Genomic DNA, 27,716 nt, shown 5'->3' on the forward strand with positions numbered 1-27,716 from the left:
AAGTTCAAACCTGATTTGATTCTGACAGCTAATCAACGAATCTGCTCGATCGTGGCGGGCACTGTAGTTTTATTTGAATACGCTAATTTTGTTTTCCTCGGAGACGACCGTTTGTTGCGTACAGCCGACGGCAAGAAGTCAATTCTTCACCTCAAAAGGTGCCAGCATGTCGCATTGCATTTGATTTGTGTGGTACTTTGTTTTCCCATTTGGGCTTGATCGAACTATGCTTACTTTGTCTTCGAACGGGACCTAGATACGGTTAGTTTACGCAATCTTTATGCATCGCTGTTGAACACTTGGTCCTTGAACAGCTGACAAACCCCAAAAACATCGAGTAATTTGGTGAGTTACTTCCATCATATTGTTTCCGACTTCTCGGTGGAGTTTTATTGTGTTATATTGTGAAAAACTTGTGGATTTCAGATCTCGTGATGCAGTCGTACCTTCATGTACGTGTTAGGGGTAGCACAAATCGGAATGAGGGGTTGCATAGTCTACAGAGAACCAGTTCACACGTTTTCTTAATTTATGTCTATAGAGGCGTTTCGTTCTCAAACTTCTCATGTTATATGTTGGTAAAAGCTAAAGAGTACAGTGACTCGAACGTTGTTAAAATAAATATGCTACTAAGATGCGTAGTTCGTTCGAAACGTGAATGGAGGAGCCACTATATTTTTGTCAGGCCACCTTTGCAACTGCCTTAGTGGTTTTCAACGGCCATGATCATTCTCGCTCAGATCGGGTTACGACAACCGTAGTTTAAAATCTGTCTTTCTTTTATTTACAAAAAGAAGTTTGGCCTTTTGTTTTTTCTCTCCTCTCATGATCAAAAAACAAATAAAAGCTTTGTTTTGATTTCGTAACTTAAGAAGATGGCTGAAGTTTATCAACTTGAACCGTTACAAGGAGTTTTACCTCTCGGATCATTAATTCCAAAAAGGCAGCAGTTCTGTCAACTATAAGTTAGTCTTCCATTGCCAATAACAAGCATGGTTGGTCAATTCGGTGGTTTGTGGAAATAAATTCACCCTTGACTGGTCATCAGTTTCCAACCATATCATATATTTTTTGTGTAGTGTGAATAATTGAGTAGCGTCACTTCTATTGTATTTTCAAACTGAGACAATCAAAAGACTTTTTAATAAGATTATGGAGAAAATGCAATTGACTAGACCCTAGAAGTGGTCTTGATTTGAAAAAATACTTTCCAGGGATTTGTTTCTTGTTATTTTCAATGTTAAATGTTATTTGTTGTCACAGAATCAAAGTACTTTGTTTATAACTTGAATTATAATTTGTTTATAAGATGAAGATGTTATAGTCTGTTGACTCTGGTAAAAGAACAGATAACAGTGTTTTGAATTTGTAATCATTTTGGTCAGACAGCAGGGCTGCTATTCAAATTTCCCTACATGTTATTCATGTTAGTGTCAACAAAAAAGTTGTCAATAATATGCAAACAACTAATATTATTAGCATAGATGTTTTTTTTGCAAATCATTATAGACTTGAATACATGTCTGAAGTTGTTGCCAGCAGCCTCATCTGCTTGTACAAAACATTAGTGTCCCTTTGTCTCCTAAAAAATTAAAGTGAAAGACAATGTAGTGCAGTTTATTGCATGAATAATGCTTAACCCATTCACTCCACAGGCACCCCAGGATGCCCTCAGTTGACGAGTAAAATCTGTTTAGTCTCACTCACAGGAGTCAATGGGTTAATTACGCTGACTCGAATCGCTGCATTTTCTTCCTTTTCTTTAGAAACTTGTCATGGATGCTGATGTAAGTTTGCATTCAGCTGATTCCATTTGCAGTGATGACACCGAATATCTTCTTGGACAGAATGTTTCAATCAGGGAAATTGATGAGGAGGATCTGCAGAACAATAGGTCCCCTCAGCATTCACCCCCAAAACTACACCAGATAAATGTAAGATCTCCTTCAAGGAAGGATATAAAAGGCAAACCAGAAGAAGCATCCCATGAGATTCAAAGATCACCTGGACAGTTCAATACCACAAGATCTCCAGTTGTTGAACCATCTCATGCAAAAGCTAAAGCCAAGTCAGAGAAGAAATCTAAAGTTCTTCACAATTACTATTTACACAATGGGGTTTCTAAACCTAAGCATACTGAGCAAGTCAAAGGACAGGTACTTCATGAAACAAATAGCATGAAATATGAGCAAGATTTTGAAAAGATGTCCAAAAGGAAAACTACAGTCAAAGAAAACTATACTAAACAACGAAAAACTCAAAGCTTTCATTCACCTGAGAATCATAAGGTTAATTATACACACACACAAAGTCTTGGCAAAGTTAATAGAAGTCCTAATGTACAAAAGACTGAACTTTACTATGATCCACGATCACAAGCAGGACAAAACACAAAGGGAAGAAATAGGGTGAAAAGAAAGCCCATACCATCTACTCTATCACCAGTGCAGCATATGTTGCCTTCTAATCAAGACAATTGGGAGATTGATTCTGAAATATCTCTGGACATGGTGAATGGTGGCCAAAGAAACGTAGGTGTTGAGTCCAATGATCTGGAAAGTGAAATGTCTGAAGCAACTGAAGATTTAATTAGAGAAGAAGACATAGAGGAGGTGGATGATGAAGATATAACTGAAAAATTAAAAGAATTGAATTTGGCTGTAAATTATGATGCTGGAACAAATGGTAAGTAATGATTATACTAGTTTACACTGTACCTTACCTAAATGGTAGAAATGCTGCCGAGTAGAAGGGAGATTAGTGTTTACACGGTTTTAAATAAGAGCCGGCGGACAGGAAATTTTATGAATAACATAAGAAATATTTGAACAGAACATGAACCTTGGATCGGGAAAGTTTTGTTCATGAAAAACAAAAGAGATGCCTGAAGTCTGAGTATTTTCGGCAGCGATTTCTGTTTCCGTGTCCATGTCAAAGGCGATGATTGAAAATCGAGCACACACATTTTTGAGGAAGTGGTCCAGCAGTCCAGTGCTTGGTGTAAGCTGCCTGATTTGCTAACTACATTTGAAACGTGACAAGACAACACCCGCAAAAGGTCTTGCGTTTGATTAGAAATCTGAAGATCCAGATTTTAAGATCTAAATCCAGATTTTCCCAATCAAACAGACCCTTAGAGATTTTACTGTCTAACACCAGACAATTTTACTTACCAGTGGAAGCTGGTTTACCAGGGACCTCAAGGGTCTGCAACATCCCGTATGTCCACTTTAGCTAAACAAGCGGGACCTGGTTACAAGTTTGAATCTTCTGCCACTATGCTGCAGAAAATGGATGGGCTTCGTTTGTTGAGCATAAAGTATATTGTAGCACTTCTGTGCAGGAGGTAATGGGGTCAACAGTACCAACAGTTGGCCAGGACTCTTCAAATAACTCTGCCTTTGTTTGGCATTTGCACATTGGCACATGGGGTTATTCTGTCTGTGATAATTAGCCATTGAAATCAATATACATACATTTGAAAAAATCTATCCACCAGAGTACTTTGATGATAAGGTCAGAGAAGGAGCTGAACTTCTTTCCAAATTGTTTGGTGGCCAAGTTGATAATTACTACAGCTCTTCCAGGTAAGGTTTAATACTCATTATCACTGGTAATAATGTAATATGATCCATCCAATGCATTTTAGGGAATATGAATGACAACTACAGCAATATTACAGTGATGACTACTCCATGTATGATTTAAATTTGCTCCATGCAAATTCCTCAGCGATTATTGTCAAACACAAACAACTGTGCAGACTGGAAACAGTCTGCACAGTTGAAATTTATCCACAATATCAAGACAAGAAGAACCCGATCTTCCATGATTCCTTCCCCCGAAGAATAATTAGTTGGTATGTTTTTCAAATTAGTGGAACGGCCCAAGCCATACAACTCCTTTGCATCCCTTCCGTACATCAAAGGTGTCACTGAACCCCTAACATGTTTGTTAAAATAAAACATGATTTTAACGTTGTCAATAGGCCATTAAAAACGCTCCAACAAGAATTTCCGATTCCTAAGTCACGATCCCCATTAGCTTCACAACCCAATGTTGTCTACAAAATCCCCCGTGGCAGTTGCTCTCGGAATAGACCTTTTTGCAGATACGACGGCCATTTTGATTTCTATTGTTTCGAAAGACATCATGGGATGCTCAGGGGGCAAATTAATATGTATTTGCTCCCTGGGCATCCCATAGTAGCTATTCGAAACAATATAAATCACAATGGCCGCCGTATCGGCAAAAAGGTCTATTATATTGGCGAAACAGGTAGATCCTTTGCCACGAGGAAAAAAGAACATATTAGAAATGTGAAGACAGCGGCCAAAGGCTCCAGAGTTGCCAATGATGCTTGGTCTCACAACCACGTCATTGACTTCAACAATGCATCAATCATTGACAAAGGAAATTTCCACATCAGGAAATTTCTAGAATCTTGGCACACCTTTACCACGCCTGACGCGGACAATAACTCTTGCCCACTTCCTGGACAATACCGCATACTTTTAAACAAAAATTCTTAATCATCTTTTTTCCCTAATTTCACTTTATTGTTATCATTTTTATCTCACTATATATTCTCCAAATTTTTACTTCATTCATCTTTTTTGTCCGTTGAAGATCACAGCTCTAGGCGTCGAAAGCTTGCAATTTTTAATGTTTTTTAGCCAGAGAACGCCCATTCAAATTTTTATTATGACTCATCCTGGCTGAGTTCGTTCACTTTTTTCATTGAAATCATCAAATTAACTCAAATCAAATCAAATGTTGGTTTTTGACAAGATGGCAAAACTGGAGTATTGGGGAGAAAAACCTCTTGGTGCAGAGTAGAGAACCAACAAACTCATCCCACTTATGATGCCAAGTATGGTAATCGAACCTGGGTTACATTAGTGGAAGGCGAGTGTCCTTTCCACTAGGGCATCCTTGCACCCTGGCCAAATACTATCATGAGTTTAATATCCTTAATATTTTGTCTTGGACCCATTTCCAACCAGCTGGCAGGTCAACTATAATTCAATAAAATAGTAAGAATAATAACCTGGCTTATCAGCGTTTCAACTCTTTGTTTCTTAACAGTAACTCTTTTCTTTAATCGATTCGTAATACAACCCTGGCTAATGTCCTTACTTTTTTACTTCTAAACAAATTATTGTCAACTAACATCTATAACATTCAAATACAGACAGCCCTTGTGGATCTTTCAAGATAGGTGAGGAATGAATTGAAATAACTGCTATTTGTACCAACTCAGTTCTCACTGCATAGAGTCCATTAAAAGTTTTATTGCATTTCCTACTTGTTCTTTTTCTTGTGCTGAAAGCAAACGTACATGCACAGTTGTACTAAGTCTTGCAACCTCAGATACTTTTCATTGTTAGGATAGTAATTATAATATTATTATTATTATTATTAATTCAGCTACCTCTAATGACTAATTTCATTTATTTACCTTTTCTGTTCAAGCTCAAAATCTTCCAGTTTGTCTTTGCTCCGCAAACTTTTCATTTATTTTATCTTTTAGTAGTGGCCAATCCAAAAGTTCTGTTTCGGGATCAGGAAGTGTCCAGGAAGGTAAATAAAGACCATTGTTACTGTATGATATAAAGGGTAGTCATGGCACAGATGAAATCTATTTTTGTTAGTAGGCACATGTCACAATTGACTTTAACCGGTTGACCCCTGAACAACAACCCATTGATGAGTAAAATCATTAAACAGAGCAAAATCTATCAAGTCTCACTCCCAGGATTCAATGGATTAAAAACTTACAATATCGTCAACTTAATAGTCTCTTGGTATGGTAAGTGACCACAGCAGTAATAATTGGTTTCCTAAAAATTTACTTTCAGTTTCAAGGTCAGATGGTCAAGTTCAAGAGAAACGAAATTTAAGTAACACAATTTCTAGTACAACACAGAAAGTATTCCAGAAATCTCTGTCACCACAATTACGACCAAGAACTTCAGAGCAAAATAGTGCAACAGATCAAAGCAGTTCTTTTGAGTCCAGTGTGTCAACATCCGGCAGGCAATCTGGGTCTGCTTCTCATAAGGAAGTTCGATTTAGAGACGATTTTGTACCATCGAGAGCTGTACAACAGAGAAATTATCACCTGGAAACAGATGGTGAGTTTATCATGGAAACTTCTGCTTTTAGAGCAGCAATGAATTATGACAATGACCATGATGATGACAATGACGATGATAATAGAGACAATTTTGTAGAACAAAGGAAATATCAGACTGAAAATGATGTGGATGAGGTGGCATATACTCATACAAGGCAACAAACATCACAACTTGGGGCTGAGATAGGCAGGAAAACTGGTCCTAGCATTAAATTGCAGTCTCCATCAAAACAGCGAGGTGAGGGTTGCATGTAAAACGAGTTGACACAAGAATCTAAGAAACTGGGAATTCACCCTTGGCTGTAGCATCGTCAATGTGGTTGTAGGACATTTTTAGTGGTTGTTTTTTAGTTGAAAAGATGTGATTAATGGTGTATTCCAGCCTGCATCTGTGCCTGGGTGTGGCAATCTTGCGTAATAAACAGCTGAGGAATTTTAAGAGGTGTGCTAGTAATGAAAATAAGGCATTACTATTTTACATGGGTCTCTATTAATTATATTTTAAGTTAAAAACAAAAACAAAAGCTTAGAGGTATATAAAACTTGACGATAAAAGGTCTAGTAAAATTTAAGGTAGTTTCATATTTGTAAAAGTTTTGAAGAAGTTGCTTCATTCCCATCTCCTTTGATTTTGTTTTGTTTTGTTAACTGGCAACAACTCCTTGAAGATGAGATAAGGGAGAGAGAGGTCAGGTCTAAATGTATCTTCACTGTAAAAGCTTTGAAGAAGTTGCTTCTTTCTCATCTTCTCATTATATTATTTTGTTTTCGTTGTTGACTGCAACAGCGCCTTGTCATGACGAAAGTTATTCCACACACAAGGATAGGAGTGACCAGAGGTTTCAAATTGATGAGCATGCGCCAGTTAAGGGAGGATTTATGACTTCCACACCTCAAACAAAATCCCAGGCTATTTTTTCACCACAAAAGGTGCGTAACAAGATTTGGTATTAGGCAGTGTTTGCACATTTCAGAGCAGTGGAAGTAGTTTTCATGTTCTCATGGTCATTGCTGTTTTTGTCAAAAGGCAGACATGTTCATTGTTCAAAGAGAAGCTCATCAGAAAATTTTGCTCAAGGTAAAAAAATAAAGTAAAAGTAATAATTCTTTGACTTGCTAGGAGACATACAAGTACCCTCAGCACTATGTAGCAGCCCTTGTAACGAACCGTGTGATTGGCTCAATAACAAAGCCAAAAACAAAAGACTAAACAATGACTTAAGTAGACTTAGACTTAAACAATATAGAAGCTGCTTACACTATCAAACAATAGCAGATCACAAGAGCTGCTACATTATTTCCAGCACTTTACCATCCTGCTCTGCTCCATTTACATTATTAACTGGACCAGCACTACTGGGTAGACGTTTATGCTTTTAAGTGTGCAACAAACCCAAGTCCACAAATGGTGAAGCAACAAAGGTTGGGTCAATTCAGTTTGAAAGTTCTTGCCTTAAGAACTTGATCTTTTGGATTAATGTGGACGAATCATTTCACATGGAGCTATTATTTGTTGCACCAGCCTATAATGTATTTTGAAGCACTCTTTCTGGCACTCATCCAAATCAGATAATTATCATGCTAGTAAGAAGGATTTACCGGGAGCCTATTAGCCTTAAGGTGGAGGATTGTCCAATACACCCAAACTGAGTTGGATCATCTAAGGTGCACAGTTACAGTATCCTACTGGGTCTGATACCCAGCATGGTCTTAATGCAGGGTAGAAAAAGTCGGCAGATGAACTTGAGTGGACATGGACAGACACGATCCATTCCTGTGATGGTGAATGGCAAGCAATGGTCAAACAGGTTCACTTGATTACTACATTTGCCTCGGGGTTCAGGGTACAGTGAATCAACTCAAATTTAATATCTATTGAGTTGATAGGGTAACTTGGCTGCCATGAAGACCTGACATGCATGTGTCAGGCATTAGCCTCTACTAATTAACATTTCATTAACCCTACAGCTGCAAGAAAGTGAAACTAAACTTAACAAAAGTTTGCAAGAGGTTAAAAGTGTGGAGTTTGAACTTGAAGAGGCCACATCAAGGAAGAAGGTACTGAAAGAAGAATATAATATTAAGATTTGCATGTTTTAATACACTGTAGCTGCATTGTTTGTGGAGAATTGCCCCTGCGTATCATACGGCCATGTACCAAGTGGGCACTTTTTGTCACACTTCACTTGATGGTCTAAATAAAAGGCAGCCCTCTTACAGTCTAGCAACACAGAATTACAGAATTAGTGAATCGATATTGTGATGCACAAGATCAAATAGAGTGGTAAATTGTGATGTCACAAATATTTAAAATTATGAACTTATGGGATTGATTAAGATCTTCAGAAAGTACATGATGAAGAATGGCCATTTGCCAAAAATCAGCATCTTATTGCAGTTTGGGGATGAGATATTGGCTGCAGTGACTCCATACAAATCCTTGTAATTTTGTTTTTGTTTTAATAATGGTTTAGAACCAAGACAAAATTACAAGGATTTGTATGGAGTTGCTGAAGCATGGAAGGGCTAATATCTTACCCCCATATTGCAACAATATGCTGATTTTTGGCAAGGGGCCATATGCATTCCTCATCATGTCGGTTCATAAAGTTAGTTTTTGTGACATCATCACTTTACCACTCTATTGTATTATCCTGAGTCAACATAGCAGGGCACCTCCAGTAGCAGACCTGAACAGCTGAAGTTGTGGGTTGTAGCCTCATTCAGACTAAAGCAATTGAGCCATCAAGGTCTTTAAGAAATAGTTTTTTTACAGGATATCAAGTAGATTAAAGAACATTGGAATAATTTGATGCTTGGATTCTATTTTCAATGTACAAAACGTTTCTCCAATGGCAACATTTATTTGAATTACTAGTATTTTGATCAAAACCCAATATCAACAGTCTGCCTTCATTACATTGTTGTTGATGTTATAATTATGATGATTATTATTATCTCATCCAGGACTCTGGATCCTTTATAAAATGGAATTCCAAAGAATACTACAGTATTGTGCTAGCGGAGGGTCCTACAGTAAATGTTGATGTATGTTTTGGTTGATTTAATCCTTTTCATCCATTTTACCAAACAGATTGCTCTACAGGAAATTCAAGTACTTGAAGAGACAGTCAAACGTAATAAAGCTGAGGTCAAATCGTCTGAAAATTTGGTGGAACAATATCGACAACAAGCAACTAAAACAAGGTGATGCCACAAAATTTGTTTTAGACTTTTACATTGTATTGTTATTGCAGAAGTATAAATTTCATGAAAATACTTTTGAAGTCTCATTTTGGAGAAAATCTTTTAGGACGTGGCATGGTCCATTGGTTAGGGCGTCAGGGTTCAAGGCTGCTGCCTAAGAAAATTTTAAAGGGGCCCTCAGAGCTAAACGCTGAGAACTTAGGAGCCCAACATATGAAGTGAAAGGTGTTGCTGTGAAAAATTAAGGAGCCCAGAGCTATTCTTTGGGAGCCCCAGGCTACCGGGCTCCTGTTAGGCAACAGCCTTGGGGTTGCATGCGGTTGACCCTGGTTCAAATCCCGTTCTAACCTCTGGTTTGGATTTGTTTCTGATTGTCCAGGATTCAACTCTACTATGCTTGTTAAAAAGCCAACTGGTTGCCTCCTGTCAGTTGGGGGTTCTTAATCATGTTTCTGTTAAGTTTGAGTTGTTTCTTTCAGATTATTAAAAGTGGGGTGCCTGTGAACAAGCTTGATAGCTAAGTGCACTTCCGCTGTAAATAAAGCATTTAGTCATTTACATTTAGATGAATATTTCTTGGACCATAAAACCCACTTTTTCTTAACTCCTCAAAAAGTTTATTCTTATGCTCACTAACGTAATAGTTTTGCATCCTTGTAAAGAGGTGAATGGGTGAGTTAAAAACTCTGTTAGTCAACAATGAGCAACTACAAAAACCAAAGGAACAACAATTCTACAAAGCAATACCCTTTATGGTTCTTTGAAAAAAATGAGGTTTGCCCGATGTGAAGGAATCCGGATTCTGGAATCCGGCAAATGTGAGGCTTTGGAATCCGGAATCCAGTGTGTGGAATCCGGAATCCATTGTAAGGAATCCAGAATCCACAGATTTCAATGGAATCCACGACTCAGGATCAGGGAATCCGGAATCCACAGGCTCTGGGATCTGAGGGCCACCTGGGTTCCTTTCCACAGGGCAAATGAGGTGTATGTATTGGATTTGTTTTTTCTCCTGGCTTTAACGCGATTTCCAGAAGAGTTTAGCCAAAATTGAGTTTTGCTGAACAGTGCAGTCTGACCTTAAACTTTTCAGGAGTCAGTTAATGGACTTGGAGGTCCAAAGGAACAACATCCAACATGAAATAAAGGAGCTAAAAAATTGCCTGTCCAGAGAGAAACTTGAAGCGCAACAAGTTGTTGAAGTTGAAAAGAAAAATGAACTGAAGGTTCTTGAACTAAGCATAGAGAAAGATCAGCTTCGTAGTGAGATGGAATTATTACGATCACAGCTGAAACAAGCCGAGGGAAACTTGGCGAATGAGAAGCAGAATTATCTGCACAAAATTGGTCTCTTGCAAGAGCAGCTACATGAGGAACAGAAAGAGGCAAAACATTGCGTAGAAAAACTCAAACAGGTTAGTTCGCCAATTAAGCTGAGGGACGCTGCTAGAGATTCGTTCGAGGCAATAATGCAGCGTCTCCAAATTTGAACTTTAGAACAAAGACAAAATTTTATCTCCTTGGGAAAAGGGAACATGTAGCATTTTTTGTGGGTCAAAATAGAAAACAAGTTCGGGATTACAGTAATCTAGAAACACAAGGCGATAGGAGTCCAGTACAATTCCTGCTGTAAGGCAGAGAAAGCGGTCCAACTGTATCAACACCAATTGCTCTTATACACTGCTCTTTATTATGATTAAAAGTTGAATTTGTGGCACACCTCCTCTCCTTTGTAACCTTGGGATCCAAATTCAGTAGAGCAGTTTTCTTTTACACAGCAAAGGCGCTGTTACACTGTGAAATGTTTCGACTTGTCTCGCAATGTTTTGGCGACATTATGGCGGGACTGCATGCATGCATGCAAGTAATGCACGAAACATTTCACAGTGTAACATACCCTGCAACGGCCAAAATCGTTGCGAGGCAAGTTGCAAGAGTCGTTGCCGAAAGTAGAATTAAGTTCTACTTTTCGTGCAACTTGTCTCGCAACGATTTTGGAATTCGACAATTATGAAAGGCGAAGGAATGAGCCCTTTAAAACTCAATATTGGGAATTCAATCGATTCAAATGGTTGAAGTGATTGAAAGCTGAAAAGGAAAGTATGGGTAGGCAGCTTTCTTTCGAAATTGCCACTCTTCACTCTTCAGGATTTCGTTCACAGACTCTGAAGTTAGTTTCCACCCGTACGGTGTACGTCTTGACAAACATTCTAATGCTTTCTGATTATTGGTAATAGCAACTTGAGGATGAGCGGCAGAAGGCTCGAGATTCGCATTATGAACGAATAAATGCCATCCACAAACTGCAAGATGAATCCAAAGAAATGCACGACAAGGAGCTCGAGGTGTTGAAGAACAGGCTGCTGAGGGTGAGTACGGCAATGTGTGGAGCTTGTTGTTGAAAACTATATGGTTTGCCTGAATCTTTGAGATCATGGAACCATATTTAGAAACTGAAATCATTCTAACGTAACATTCCCACTTTATGAGAAACCCAACTTTAAGAAGGCAACCAGTTTTGCTGTATTTCATAAGTTTGATTAAGTTAAATTCGGGACTCAGTACCAAGGATCACCCTGGAAGCCAGAATTTAAAATTGTCTTTTGGTGTCATTACGCGACAGAAAACTCAGGAATTTCAGTTTGAGCATGTGCATCCAAATCCAGCACCAGAAATAGTTTTAGCGTGGTTTAGGTTTCTCAGTAACACTTAGTTTCTCGAAAAATTTCAACGAATTTTGTCATACAAACAAACAGTTCAGCTTTATTGTCCAGGGGCCGGTTGCTCGAAGCCTGGTTAGCGCTTAATCAAAACGGATATGTTTAAAGCTGGCAATTAGCGCTATCCATGTTTCGAGCAACCCGGGCCTGGGGCCTGTTTCTCGAAAGTCCCGAAAACCTTTTCTGGCCCTAAAAGCCATTTGTGAAACTGCCAACCGCTCGTTTTGGAAAATCTATCTTTTAACATGTTTTAAAAGATAACAAAAAGAAAAATGACTGTTAACTTTGATGACTTAAATCCTCTCCGTTCTTGAGATACAAAGGGAATTGTGACACCCTGGGACCCGTTTCTCGAGAATCCCGAAACTTTACGAGCCATTTTCGGGTGTCACAATTCCCTTTGTATCTCAAGAACGGAGAGGATTTAAGTCGTCAAACTACGCAGTTCTTTTTCTTTTTGTTACCTTAAAAACGTTTTTCGGGACTTTCGAGAAACGGGCCACTGTTGTTTAGTGTATCGTTGTGACTTCGCAGGAAAAGGAGATGGAGTTAGGCTCAGAACGCGAAAAGGCGGGGAGAGAAGTGGAAGAGCTGGGCAAGAAACTTCTGGTGATTACTTTTATTTAAATTAATTTTTTTTTTAAATCATAAATATTAACATATTTTTATATTCGAAGTCCGGGAAACTCTGTTTCAGTCCCTCCGTTTGTCGATTCAAACAAAGCTGCCGAGGTTCACTTCAGTGTATAACTTCAATTACAGAGAAGAGTTCGTCCGTCTGTAACATACATGCAGACGTGTTCACTTTCACTGGCAAATAATAGGACGAATATCGTCTTTATATCGCCTAGAATTTAGCTTTTATACAGTACTTATTTCATTCAGGGTTTTCGGAGTTTAAGGTCCAACTTTTTTCCTCATTAACTTCAACTTTGTTTTGCCTTTTATCTTATATATCAATGTTTGCAGTTTTCTTAAAGGGAACCTCCACTCCAATATGCACTTAAATTTATAGCCTCTATACTAAAATTTTTAAATTTTTTTGCAAAGAAAACGTTTGTATCGGAAATAAGTTTTCGAATCGCTTTTTTTGGGGGGGTTTCAAATTTCCCGGGCGCCGCCATCTCGAATAATTGTGACGTCACAGGATTGCCCTTTTGTTAATTGCTACTCCAGTGAGTGAGCCTGAAGCGAACGAAGGAGGCAGCTCTCTAATCGGGAGAAGAACACATTTTTCTTCGAAACGCAGGGGATTGTGGTCAAAGGCGCAAGGAATTTTGCTTTTCAATTCCACTCTCGGACCGTCGTTAAATTTGAACATCTCTCTTCGCCCGGCATAATTTCTACCATTTAAGTAAACTAGTTAATATATATATAAGCTTTTTGTGCTCCAACAATAGGCAACCAACCCTTACACGTCACAATTGTTTACGATGGCCGCGCCCGTGAAATTTGAAAGTAAAGATAAGCGATTTTGAAAATCATTTTTTTGAAAAAAAAATGGAACAAAGTTGTTTGCAAGTATTATTTCCTTCGGTTTAAGCCTATTCTGTAGAAATTGGGGAGGGAAGAGAAGTTAAAGAGTGGGCTATGCGCTTCAAACGTCACCAGCTTAAGAGCCGATGCATGACAAAGACAGTAATTATGCCTTCTTTATTTAACTCTTTAACCACTCGTCAATTCGGCTCCCTTTTTCCAGAACAGAGATCATATTGTAACCCAGTTAGAAAGTAACATAAAAGACTATGAAGATCAAATAACGAGTCTGAAGACACAAGTGGTCCAACAGCAACAAAAGTTGTTCGATATCGAGAGAGAATGGAAAGACATTGTGGCAAAACAAGAGACGAGGGCAAAGGCAATGAAGATGGAGGTGTGTGGAAGAGAAACGTGTTCAGGTCCGTTTAAATGGTTTCAACGTTTGCTTCAACATGCATTCAACACTTTGTTGAACCAAATGTTGGGTGCGTTTGAACGGGTCGTCGAACATTGTTGAAAGTGTAATAAATGTTGGAAGCGTATTGAATCAAGTTTAAATCGGTTTAAACTTTCATTCGACATCGATTCAACTTTTCCTTTGTGTTCGATGATGTTGAATGGTGCTGAAGCCGTTTGAACACTTTGTTCAACAATTGTAGAACACGCGCATGCTCACACCAGGCCGCAAAAGTCAATATGGCGTAGTTTATCTGGACGAGAGAGAGACTGGTTTCTAGTTCTTAGTTCCTCGCAATCTAATTTCGTTAATGTGTCAGTTGTTTTGTTGACGCAATGTTGGAACCGTTTGAACGGCCTCCGCACAACCTTGTTTTTGCGTCCAACATTTGCCCAACATCCGTTCAACTTTTGTTGAACGAATGTTTATTGCATTGTTCACATCAGATGTCGGTTTCATGCACGTTTCATGCATGGTTGTTAAATTTATGCTGTTTCATGGAACTCGCACAAATTTTATACACTTCAGCTGTAGAATGGAGTTCAGGAAATTACTCTAACTGTTGCATCCATTCTTTGCTTTAGTGTTAATTTTCAAGCCCTTCGGAGGAGGGGGGCTATGCATCGTTTAAAGAGGAGACGGCATTTGTGCTTTGTTCGGTAAAAGATATTCCGTTTTCCACAAGCTCAGTAATCGCCGATAATTGCCGTTGTATTTCTTCGTCGGCCCATATTGCAACTGGACATTTGGCTCATAATAGCCCCAATTTTGGTTCTTTTGGGCACTCGCCTTCTCTCCGCATCCATCCGCCATTTTGAACGTGTTTAGTCTGATGTGATTGAAACTACCTCGCGAGGTTGTTTCAATCATGCTCAGAATAATTATGTTTCAACCATAGTTCCTGCAATGCTTTGTCTTATGTGAACACTTTTCATAACGAAACATGTTTCATTCGTGATCAGACTAATTATGTTTCGGCCTAGCGTGAACACAGTAATACACTAGTGTTGACACTACTCTATTGTCAACTCTCTGGTGTTTTGAATCCCTAGCGGAACACTGAACAATAGGAACTTAATTTAACTCCCTAATGCGACCGCAACCAGTGTCGATAGTTAAGTCATTGATCATCAGTTACAGTTGAAAACGAAGGTTTTTTAAAAAGTACCAAATACTGTTTGGGAATTGTAATATGGATGGATGGTTAAACCGATACCAAGATGTGTGTGGATGAACAATATTGTTCCTCATTTTCGCCAATCCGTGAATTTTGAAAACGTTTTAAGGCGCATTTACACTACAGACAAAGTTGGGTCCGGACCCGTCAAAAAAGCGGTTCGGACCCATAACTTTTGTAAAGAAATACTGGAGTTTCCGCAGGACCATAGGCGCCTATGGCCCTGCAGAAATTTTTCTGTAGTGTAAATGCGCCTTTAGTGTCGATAAGGCCTCAGAGTTTATTGTAGTATCGAGGTTTCGAAGCGATTTTCAGCTTGTGATATAATTTTAGCCCCTCACTGGGCAAAATTGAATTTTTTTTACGATGACTTGCGAAATTCCAACCAAGATTTTATTTGTAAATAGGGCTACGTGAAAGTCGTTATGTAATTGGCCCTTCATTGGGCACAACATCATTATTGTGCATTAAATCGAGGTGCTGCACGTGTAGCGCGATTAATTTTTCCTCTTGTAACCAATGATATCATTGTTATAAAATAATTAGGATAGTACGCGCACTCTCATTGATCAATAGCCGTGTTAAGATGAGAGTATGTGAACACTGCGGTGACTTCACACAATTTTGATTGGTTATGTGTTGTCAGACGCGCGTTTTGATTGGCTGGTAGGAAATATAAGCGTGTTCACGAAAATCTGTTTCAATCAAAAATTAAAAAATAAGCCAGCCTTTTCCTTCATTTATCGAATTATTTTTGAGAAATGTCACAAAGCGCTACGTCTCGGGTTTGCGTAACTATCTCGAATTCTCCAACTCCCCTCGTGTTTAGATATCGATGAGACTATGTAAACACGGAAAAAGTCCTCTGTTGCTTAACTGTGGCGTTGCAGCTTGCTGTTGCCGTCGCTTCTTAAGCATCTTATCGTGCCTAACAAACATGATTTTTGTTAATTTGTCAGATTGATTCCCATAATCAGAAAGAAGCATCTCTGCATGAAAAGCACAGAAGAACCAGAGAGGTAAATCTCTGTTCCGAGTTATTAATCTTAAGAACTTTTTAATAGTTTAGCAAACAGCTTAAGACACAAATGCACGTAGACTGCGACGTCATGCATACTCGTACGCGGTGAAACTAAATTGGGCGTGGTTTCTTTTTTCAGAGTTGAAAAACGCCGTTAAGAAGTAGTGCTAATCTCAAGCTCTGCTTTACTTGAAGGACGGAGCTTTCGACTAATTTACTTTTCATTTTGGCAGCTGCTTGAAGAGAAAGAGTTGGAACTTGGAAGACTCGGAGAAAAGTATTCATCCCAGTCAGGCGAGCTGAGTCAAATCATAAAGGTCAGTTTTTCCATTGTGAATATCAACGTGGTAAACTCAGAAGCTATGAAGGGTGACTGGTACGTTAAAAGCATACCATTTTTTTTGTTTGAAACAGGACAAAGATGACGAGATCGCAATGCTGCGAGGTCTTGTTCGTCAGCAAGAAGACGCTACGAGATTACTGGGAGAAAAGCTGAGAAACGAGGCACAGGAACATGTGAGTAGCGGAGATTTTTACTCTTATTTGTTATTTCTTTCCGAAGAAACTGGAGATGTCTGTGCGGAGACGTCAATAGGTTTCTGTAAAAGGGGTGGAAAGGGACGAAGAACTGAAGTGTGAGTTTTTAGTAGGAAATAAATCGTCTGGGAACGCAGTGAATTTTAGGGAGAGGAATTTTCGTTCTTTTTTCTTTGGCATTGTTGCAACCAAATACAACGCATCTCCGAAGTAGTTTCAGCAACTTCTCGATCTAATGAAAAAAGGAAAATGCGGGTCCTGGAAAAATTTCGTTCTCGTATTGACGCCACTGTTGTGCTATCCCCAGTCTCCTTACTAGCGCGGTTTTGTACCCCACTGGAAATGAAAGTTCGATTTTTAAAGACCAAGGCATGGAATAAAAATCGATATGGAATTTTTTGGGTTGTTTTTATCTCAGAAAACCATGATGTTTCACTTGAGCAAATAAAAAAATCCGTCACATACACTTAAAAGTGTTTCGTTAGACCCATATCACTCAATGTCCAAACAAAGGATTTTGCATGCCTAACTTCTCATTCAGTGAGAGGCTAGACGTGCAAAAACAAAGCCATTATTCCCCACGGACTCCAAAATGGCCACCGAGTGATAAAGGGGGAATTTTTTAGGTTTTGCAGGCAATTGAGTCTTCAAAACATATCTTATCCCTGTGAAACTGAGATTACATGGAAGATAGTGTACCTGAGGTGCTATTAATTTCCTTTTAAGATTCGTAATGCTTTGGAAAAAGAAAGGGAGACAACTGACCGTGAACGTGCGCGGCACCAGGCAAAACTGGAGGAAATACGCGACAAATACGAGTCGACCTTGAAGCAATTGCGAGAAGAGCTAGAGTCAGAAAGGAAAGGACACACACACCTGAACGCTTCTGTTCACAAGATTAAAAAGGTTTGAATTTGTTGTGCTTCTTCAACGAAATTTGAAAAGTAGTCGCTCATGTTGTGCAGTAGAAAAGGCATTGTCTTTGCAAATCAAACTGTTGGTCGTTTTGGGCTCAAAAATTGCATTCCCACAGGAAATCGAAAAGTTGCGGGAAATGAACTTGCAAGCAGAGCGTGAGAAGGTCAACGCAGTTGCAAATGTCAGGAACGAAGCAAAGGTGGAGATTGACAAAATGAGAGACAAGATTCAGGAGGTGAGACATTGATATTGTGATTCAGTGACAAAAGGAGGGTTTCTTTCGTCTTAGTCGGCTCACAGTCGTCTAACTTGGCTTTTTGTTACTTAAATGGGCTGTGTCATACAATTTTTGATGATCATATATGACCATTAGATTTCATATCCGCAGTTCATATATGATTCATTTCATATACCATTTCATCATTGATTCATTCCTCACGGGGCCATTAGAACCCACAAATGACCAGCTCCCAACGTCAGTGGCTTCATAGCTCAGTTGGTTAGAGCGTCGCACCGGAATCGCGAGGTCACGGGTTCAAACCCCGTTGAAGTCCTGAATTTTTCAGGCTTCTCTACGCAATTGCAAAAATTGCGCTCATAACTGCGAAGATCATAGCTTCACTTGAATCTTCAAGTTGTCATGTGACTACTGGGCCCAAACCATTCACATCGGTTTTTTTTTAGCTGAGCGTGCTTGCAGAAACATCTGAGAAAGAGACTGCCATGGAAATCAACGAGGAATGCAGAAAAACAGCGGCACTGTTAGGAGATTCTTCCAGCACCACTCCCAAAAGGTACGTTAGGATGCACCGACAGTGGATTGAATTGTTAAACTTTTGACGACATGGAAAGGTTCCCAGAAAAACGATCCACCAATCTATCTATTCTATTTGTCGTCTATCTATCTTTCTGTCTCCATAGCTACCGTTTACGCTTCAGCTACTTCCTTTCCCCGTCCTGTCATCGTAGAGAAATCTTGTGATAGGTACTCTCGGAAGTTACCGCGTTGGAAACGTGTTCTATTGATAGTCTTTATTGTCGGGGTGGCTTTCAATTTCCAAAGTAATTATGTCGACCAATCACAGCAGATGCATTGAACCAATTCAAATTCGTAGCAGTTTCATGTAACTTGCTCAAAGCGCGGGAAAATCGATTGGTTTTGGTTTTCATTTTCATTGGTTGATGAACTGGCGTAAGATTTGTAAACCAATCACTAACCGCAATTGTAATGGCGTAATTACTTTCGACAGTCGTTTCAAACTGATCTACCACAACAATTTTGCGCGGAACCTTCTCTGTCAGGTATTAAACTAACCGAAAAAAGGTCCCCAGCCCGAATCCAAATGACCCGATACCTTACGTTGTTAAAGCGCCTTTTTAACGTTTCCTTTATCCCTTTTTCTTTTTTTCGTCAGAAATTTATCCGGCAGTTTTGTTGGTGAAAGTCCCATGTCATCGACGGCTAGTCCTGCAAGGGAGGCACTGGTACCTAGAGAAATCTGAAAACATCTTATTCTTTTCTCTTTCGTTTTTTTGCTTTGCGCTTGTTTCAAATGAATAAGGGACCCTATTGTTTTTTGTCTTTGGTGTCTTTTTGCAGCTAAATCTCCGTTCCTATAATGAAGAGTTAAGACAGCATCTGATTGCAGCCCGGAAAGAACTCGAACAAGACAATAGAGAACTGGCACTCAAAAAACCGGTATTTACTATCTGATTCAAATTTGGTTAAAAGGTTGCCAGCTTTATTTTTTTATGGGAGGCAGATTTGCCAGTGGTGAGAAATCAGTATTTACCAGGTCCAATTCCCGCTACGTGATGTTGTTCTTATGTAGTCTCAGTTCAACTTGGTTTGTCTTGTAAATAGATGGTTTGCAACCAATGCTAACAATGACACAATGCTACAATGTACCATTGCTGATGGACGAGCAAAACGAGCTAACGAGGCATCTCTTGTTTTCGTCCACCAACATGGCGGCAATGACGTAATATGAAAAACCACCTATAGTCAACTGGTCTGACTCCTGCTATTTGGAATTCTTAAAAGCTTTCATGTTTTGGTTTCCATAATTTGTTACAATGACCATCACTTGACAAACCCCTTGAGGGAAGCAGTCAAATTGCCCAGATTCGTATTCTCATGGTTGCACTGGAGATGAGCATGAAGGTGAGGCTCATGCGGGGGAATCTTTTCAGATGCAAATTATTTCCCCCCGCAGGAGCCTTCGTGGCATGTTCGTTCCAGTCCAATACGAATAAGGTCTGTTCTGTTCAATATTTAATAGAGAACCATGACTTCTGTGACCAGTCTCTTTCAAACGATTTCCGGTCCGTATCTTGGTCACAAAAGGCAAGCAAGTGTTTCAAGTTGCCCAGTGTTATTTCTTCCTGTATTCTTCGTTAAGACGCGAGATTCAATTATCTCTCACCTAATTTTTTTTCTATAATTTGTCAGTCAGCAAGAACGTCACGTTTTGTCCTCTTTCCCAACAGCAAATCAGTGGAGACCTCACACCTCAACAAGTACAAATCTTCACAAAAGCGCTTACTGCAAAGGTTAGATATACTACTTGGTCAGGAAGGAAAATAGCGTTGGGAAGAAATCTGGGAAACGCATTATGATATGACGAAAGGAATTGAAGTGCAGTGCTGGGCTTTCGTACTCTTCGTGTCGTTTCTTATCGTTAAATACAAGCAAGACGAGATGACAGCTATGCTCATTAATTTTGCGATGATTGGAGGAGACAGCAGCGAAATTCAGCGGTCTGAAAGAGAATATAAAAAGTCCGGGGGGGGGGGGGGGGACACCCATTTGAAACAGACGGGGATGCTCGTCGTCTCGCTTAGGGGTGTAAATTTTGGATTTTGGTCTCGCTTAGGGTGTTCCGGGCAAAGCGCCAATATTTTAAGCCGCCAAGGTCTCGTTTAGGGTTCCGCGAAGAAACACAGAATTACGCGAAGAGAAACAGAAGTCAAATTTTCTTTTTAACTTGTTTTTAGGGGTCAAAATTTGCTTAAGCTGCGCCCAGATTGGTCTCCTTTAGGGGTCACAAAAAGCTTGAGCCACGCCCAGATGATCTCCTTTAGGGGTTAAATTCAAAATTTCCGACGAGCATCCCCGTCTGTTCCATATGGGATTTCCCCCCCCCCCCCACCCCCGGGATAAAAAGCTAAACAAATGTATGGATTTAATTTCTGCCTTGATAACTGGTAGATTTAAATTAACTGGATTTCTTTCACTTTCAGGAAGAGGAATTGGCGCGGATAAAGAGGTACTTTATCAGTAAATAGTGAATGAAGGTGGTTTTACTCAAGTGTCGTAAAACCAAAGCCGAAGCTCTTACTCCGGCAAAATCAAAACAGACGCAGACGATCAAGTTAGCCAATCAAAAGCGCGGGAAAACGCATGAGAGAAAGTTAGCATTGCTTTTTTTCTTTTGCTTCCGATTGGCTGAGATTGGTGCGTGAGCTCATTGCAAGCCAGTCACAACGCGTATAGCAATACGAAACCTACTTTCAACTCTCATTTGAAGACCTTTCTGCAAGAAAAAAAACTGTGCGTCAGGCAATCAAACTTCAGAGAAAATTAAATTGAAGTTCTTAATAAATGAAAGGTGCTTTCGAATCATCAGTCCTTGTATCCATAATCCGGACAATGATGGAAAAATCAAGCTTTTTCTTTCCCAGTTTATATGACAAAAAATAATTCTGCTTCCTCTAACAGGCAATTTCAAGAGGAGAAAGAGAGGAACGCCTTACAGATCAAATCTGAACGAACGGTAAGTTTTGCTCTCGAACTTGCTAAAATCGGCACATTTTCAGGTTCTTTCACTTTTGCGAAATTGATTCCTAGGAGGCAGCGTGGTGGAGTGGTTAGGGCGTTGGGTTTGCATGCGGCTGCTCCGGGTTCAAATCCCGTTCTAACCTCCGGTTAGGATTTGTTTCCGGTTGTCCCGGATTCAACTCTACCACGCTTTGTAAATAGCCAACTGGTTGCCTCCAGCCAGTTGGGGTTCTTAATAATGTTTCTGTTAACTTTGAATTGTTTCTTTCACATTGTTAAAAGTGGGGTGCCTGTAAACTAGCTTGATAGCTAAGTGCACTTCCACTATAAACAAAAGCATTTACATTTTTTTTTTTTTTTACATTTGTGTAGGCCTTCAAGAAGACAATAGAACGATTAGAAAGAGAACTGAAGCAAGTCAAGGCTGCCGTAAGTTAATAGGCTTTGTAGTATTGGGCTACCTATGGTTACAATGCACTCGTTTAGTTAATGAGCTTAGTTTACCTTACATAGCTTTCTCTGATTTTAATGGAATCTTTAGGATTATCCTGTTTTAATTTTATGTTGTTGGCAGTATGTAGGGCACATTGAAACAATTTGATCTGATTTACTGTCTCCTTAATAAGTCGACCACTTGTGCTCACCAAGACACGCTTAATGAAGTTGTGATATTGTCACTTTCCTCACATCATATACACTTGTTTCGTCATTACTGACAAAAAACGAGGCTCTTTCTTTAAGGCATTTTAATTTCTTAGTGGTAAAACAAGACAGAGAAAGCCAGCGCGTTCCCAGGTTTTGCTAACCATCCTTAGGTGGTTTCATGTTTATGAACTCTCTCGTTGTCGTTTCTTTTGGCGACAATGGGAACATAATAATAATAATAATAATAATAATAATAATAATAATAATAATAATAATAATAATAATAATAATAAAAAGATCTATACCGCGCCAGTATCCTACTGTTCAAAGGCGCCTTACAAAACTTTAAAATTAACATGTGGAAATTTGTTCTATTATTTTCGACCTTGTATATTGTGTTTCTAGCTTTCTGATTGGTTCTCTCAATCTCGGTTATCAGCTCATATACCCGATGACCTAATATGGAAAATGACTGCGTCAAGTATTGCCAAGCCGGAAACTGATTGGCCTTAATTCCCAAATGTCAGAATTTAAGGAAAACTTAATAAAACAATTATTATTGCGCACCCAGACCCCCACCGGCAGTCCCATGGTAAATGGCCACTCCTCGCCATCAGAGAGTGGTGTGGGTACCAGTCTCAGCTCCACAACTCCTAGCCCACGGCCTGGAGAGGACAACAGCACAGCTCGACTGTTACGTCACTTGCAGGGAAGAGTTCAGCAACTGCGGGCTCAAAATGACAGTCTACGGAAATCGTCCGAGAACGAGTCGTTGAATGACAGTCACTGTAGTATGGTATCAACTGAGTCGGTAAGGAAAGCTGAAACTTTAATGCGGAGGGGTGGTGGGTGAAATGTCCCGAGCTCAGCCAGACGACAGTCATTGCCAATCTCCGCTTTTCTCTTCGCAACAGGCCTTTTTCGATATATTATAATTCAACTTGAAAGAGAGGCTTAGAGGACAAAGACAAAAGAAAGTGGATGATATCTAAATATTTTAAACATTAATTCCGACGTGATTCTATCGTTTTTGTCCTCACTGCCTCACTATCAAGCTGAATGTTTGATATTTCTAAAATGGCCTATTCGCGACTTCGAGCAACCTTGCTTTGTTTTTGTCATACTTATTTTCTTCAGTCCCTTTTGTCAGTCACGCAACCGAGCCGAGGGGAGAGTGATGATAGAGTTCGCGCTTGCGTGACTAAAGCAGGCGGTTCGACTGACTCAGAAGGGCTGGTAGCAGTCTATTCTTTTTTGCTTTTTATCATTTCATCGATTTCAATGTTATGATTAAAGGTGAATTAAGTGAAGTGGAACTTGTAGTCCTGTTTCAAATGGTTAAAACGTAGCACGTTTTTGAAGCATAGGCCACAAAACAATGTTATAAATAGCATCGGATCGAGTCTCTTGAGGAGTGGAATTGATTTCATCGGGTGATGTTCACTTTGGAAAGAAAGGAAAACAGACTTTTTTTAAGATTTCCTTTAGCTATGACAGGAACTAACTTTCTCGGTATTTATAAATTTCTTAATTATTTTTTTCATTAGTTTAACGCCAGCGGCGAGGAAGAAACAAGAAGATTGCAATCTGCGCTGAAGGTATCAGGTCTCGCATAAAATGGACTCTGGACAAACTTTAAATCTTGATTCCTCCCTCTGCCACTTGTTGTTTACCTAAAACATTCGTTATTTCATTTTTTGAATCAGATGTCTGAAGACAAAGCTCAGAGAAATGCAGCGATGTTAAGCCAGAAAATGATGGAAATGACAAAGTTACAGAAAATGCTTACGCACGCTACCAAGGTAAGTGAAGTAAAGCTATTAGTCTCTCTCCTTGGGGCTTTTCAGGACTAATTTAGAATGCTTTATGGGGGACTTTAGCCAAACTTCGTATTACGTAGTTTACAATTTGTTTTTGGAAGTGACGCCAGTGAGGCCAGATAAGGTCAGACCACAACACCGGGGACTACGTCCCCTACTCTTATCGAATAGTGAGTGGGTTCTTTAACGCCAACGTCACATACTATTTAATTACAAATAAGGGCTATGAGACGGGACCTCCGGTTTACAGACCTTACACGAGAAGACTTGAAAGTCTAACCATTTGCAGATGTAATTACAAAGGCAACACTTTCTCCTCAGTTATTTTAAGACCCTGAGTGTTGGTCCGGCCGGAGTCGAACTCACGACCTCCCGCATGACAGCCCGATGCTCAACCAGCTGAGCCACTGGTGCGCGGTAATTGAAAATGTCTGTCCTTGTGTGGGCCCAGTTCCATTAGTTGGTTATTTCTGTTGAAACTTTTGCAACCCTTCCTCGTACTTGTGCATATTCATTGCCGTGAAATTGACATCGTAAATTCCCATTACTTGCTCCCGTCTGACCTTGTAGTTCAGTCGGTAGAGCAGCGGTGATCTAACTCGAAGGTCGTGGGTTCCAATTCCCACCCTGGTCAGAGCTTTCCTCTGTCCTTGTGTGGGCGCAATTCTATTAGTGGGGCTAACGCCCACAGGGTTTACATGGGTAGAAAATAGCACGTCACATTACTTTCCAATAGTTAATTTAATTGAAAGATCTTTTTGTTCTATCCCCTGCACAAGTTTTATCACACGTTTTGAGCTCCTTCATTCTCAACCTTTCAAGAATACCGATAATAGTCATCCATTGTGCCATTTCCCTCTAGTTTTATTCCAGTTTCTTGTAACAATCTTTAAGAAACATGGAGGTCTTGCGGCCATCTCGGGTTTTATCCGGCATCTCAGAAATTCGCGCAGGTACAAAATATGACGCTTTAGCAACATCCAACTAGTGGACTACTGCAAATCCTGCAATTTGATTGGCTACGCTGCTAGAGGACTATTGGTAATAGTCCTCGAGTAGCGAAAAGCGTGACGCTTTCTTTCGTTTTATTCCCATATAAATATTTCTTCAACTTGCATTTGCTAACTTTATTACTGCCTTTTCTGTCCGACTAGTTGGGTGATACTAAAACCCTGAAGGGCCACGGGTCAATAGCCCGCAAGGGCTACGGGTCTAATTGTTAATTAGCAATGACCACCGTGACGCCAGCGCAAACCTCGCATGAAAGAAATCAAATTAGACGTTGGCGCGATCATAATTTTGTGATTATCCCATCTTGAGCGTATCGTATAACGTTCACGAAGGAATCTATTACAGGATTGGTCGGAACTCTAATGAAATTGATTTTTACCACAACTGCTTGTAATCTCGCAATCTGATTGGCTAATTTGCTGTTACAAAAATTGGTTTATCAACGGAGTTGATAATGTAAATTGACCACCGTACAGAGATTCTCTGTACGGTGGTCAGTTTACATTATCAACTCCGTTGATAAACCAAATTTTTGTATACTACTTCCCCACCGACGCAGCACCACAGTTTCTTTAGAAACTACCCCTTCATTAATTTGCTGTTAATTTGTCACGCAATGTAATAGCCAATCAGGAGCGCTCATTTTGGGAAATAAACCAATCATATTGCGAGTAAGTTACAGACGACGCTTGCTCTTTCAAAATTTGTTGTGGTCGTGAGTCCACAACATTTTGACCACTGTCATGACGAATATCGTTGTCGATAAGAGTACAGACAACGCTGGACGACTTTCGATTTGTTAACTAGAAAATAACAGATTGACTGGACTCGGATTTGACTGACATTGTTGTCAAATCCTTGGAGAAAACTGTTCATTCAACTCAGTGTTTCGTGGCGTTGCTCTTGTCGGTGGTAAAGCTCTCCAGGAACAACCGAAGGAGCTTTCTAACGGTGACGCTCGAAATCATTGCCGCGAAGGAGACAACGAGGACCTAATTTTGAACTTTTTCATTCTTTATATCTGCAGGAGAATATGAAGCTGGAAAGAGCATACGCGTCTCTTCAACGCAAAATAATCGACGACTCTAGATAACAATGCATCACTTCCCAGAGTCTATCATCTTCTCGTCCCGTGGAACTAGCAGAAACAAATTTGTTATCTCCCAGATTTTTGCAGACACCTGACCAGACCCAACTAAGGTCTCTCCTCGCTCTCTCCAAGGGACGGGAAGATAAAAGATCCTGGAAACGAGATGGCTGTCCTTCTAACACACCCCGCCTTTATAAAAATAAATATATAATTCACAAAGACTATATCCTTTGTTAAATTTTAGTCGCATTACATAATATTTCAGTACCAATTCAAGTTTGTTTGTGTGGAGGTCTGTCGGTAACAGATTTTTAGGTTGTTTTTACAAATTTCCGCAACCAGTTGCAATTTGTCATTCTGAAGTGTGACCGATTCATTAACCAACTTTTTACGTGTCTGATCATTATTTTACTTTTTATTGCGTTATTTCATTCAGAGTGAAAGGTTATTTATATTGTAACTTATAGTGTATAGCAAAGCGTGTATATTCTATTCAGAGGACGAAAGTAACTATAATAAACACTGTGATCTAGTGACTCCAATAACTTGCAACTCATTCAATTCGATCAGTGCATCCCAGGTGAACGCCAACATGCGTCTTGTCATTTGTCCAAAATACGCATTTTGCTTAAACTTTCCATTATTAGCGGGATGTGAAGGTACGCAAATGACAAAATTGCATGTTAAGTTTTAATTTGGTTATCATAGCGAAATGGTTCAGCCAGTTATGTTCAATCCCTAACCTGCCACTGAGCACCTTGTAAAAACTATGGGAAAGAAACGTTTTCGAATAAACCAAGCCCTTTAATTTAGTGCAGCTGTAGTGATGACTGTTATTAGTTTTGTACAAATTCTCACAGGACAACTAGGGGTGTGTTCGATTGACCGTATTCCGGAATAGGATACATGGAATAGAGGTTAGAAATCCTTCGTTTTTTACGAAGATTAACAATAAAATTGTTAAAAACACATCTTTACTATCCTTGTTGCTTCAAAACACCAGACATGCCGTTTTAAATCACTCCACTGACGGATTCTTATTCCGGAATAGGGCCAGTCGAACGCGCCCCTGGATAAAACAAGAATCCAAAGTATCAAAACAATATTGGAACTGAGTCTTTTAAAGACGCTATCAGTTGAACGGGGACCACACAAGCCCCTGTTCCCGATCTCAATGAATCCGGATAATGTTTAAACGCATTTTTTCCATGTTTGGACTTCGGTCCATAATTATCTACGTCGCAGTTCCATAGCACATTTTATATTAATTTCCAAGAGATTCGAACGGGCGTTCCTGGTTCAGTGCCAGGCTACGTTCGCAACAACTCTTAAACCCCAAAAGGAATTACACTAAAACAATTTTTTTACAGAGCTGCTGCCTCGTTGACAACAGCTATAATAATTTGTTGATTTCTAAAGCAATTCTTATCACATGGGATACGCTGCATGAAATTCAGTAAGGCCAATGCTCTTCTCATTTTGCTTGAAGAATGAACCACAAATGCTTTCCAGTGTTCTGCATTAAAGAAATCCAGTAACTCACTTCAAGTTCTGTGCTTGCGTGAAGAGCTGACCCACTCTAGACTAAAAGAGTATAGATAACAAAGAACAAGATCAGAAATGAATCTCTCTATATGAACCAATATGAGAGCGCACCGATTTAACGTGTGGGACATTCCCCGCGGAGGCTCGGTACGGTAGTGATACGTTTAGA

General features: G+C 39.6%; 1 protein-coding gene across 7 annotated transcripts; it reads left to right on the forward strand.

Annotated features, from left to right (window-relative positions):
• Positions 1 to 26,965, forward strand: LOC137988427 (golgin subfamily A member 6-like protein 22). Of its 7 annotated transcripts, XM_068834410.1 has the most exons (31): positions 39 to 345; positions 1,767 to 2,685; positions 3,500 to 3,587; positions 5,195 to 5,221; positions 5,534 to 5,583; positions 5,862 to 6,137; positions 6,237 to 6,377; positions 6,927 to 7,069; positions 7,167 to 7,217; positions 8,108 to 8,197; positions 9,234 to 9,346; positions 10,440 to 10,761; positions 11,584 to 11,715; positions 12,601 to 12,675; positions 13,766 to 13,939; positions 16,139 to 16,198; positions 16,434 to 16,517; positions 16,615 to 16,716; positions 17,464 to 17,643; positions 17,771 to 17,890; positions 18,340 to 18,449; positions 19,071 to 19,140; positions 19,256 to 19,354; positions 20,146 to 20,208; positions 20,899 to 20,924; positions 21,377 to 21,431; positions 21,809 to 21,865; positions 22,653 to 22,892; positions 23,629 to 23,679; positions 23,788 to 23,883; positions 25,940 to 26,813. In XM_068834410.1, the coding sequence occupies exons 2-31, from the start codon at positions 1,776 to 1,778 to the stop codon at positions 26,003 to 26,005; spliced, it is 4,071 nt and encodes a 1,356-aa protein (XP_068690511.1). In that variant the 5' UTR covers positions 39 to 345; positions 1,767 to 1,775; the 3' UTR covers positions 26,006 to 26,813. The 7 variants fall into 7 exon arrangements, with proteins under 7 accessions (XP_068690506.1, XP_068690508.1, XP_068690512.1 ...); XM_068834405.1 differs by having other exon boundaries at positions 1 to 345; positions 5,862 to 6,377; XM_068834411.1 differs by lacking the exon at positions 5,195 to 5,221 and having other exon boundaries at positions 31 to 345; positions 25,940 to 26,811.
• The last annotated feature ends 751 nt before the right edge of the window (positions 26,966 to 27,716 follow it).

Source organism: Montipora foliosa, unplaced genomic scaffold, assembly GCF_036669935.1.
Source record: "Montipora foliosa isolate CH-2021 unplaced genomic scaffold, ASM3666993v2 scaffold_417, whole genome shotgun sequence".
In the NCBI taxonomy this organism is placed as follows: domain Eukaryota; kingdom Metazoa; phylum Cnidaria; class Anthozoa; order Scleractinia; family Acroporidae; genus Montipora; species Montipora foliosa.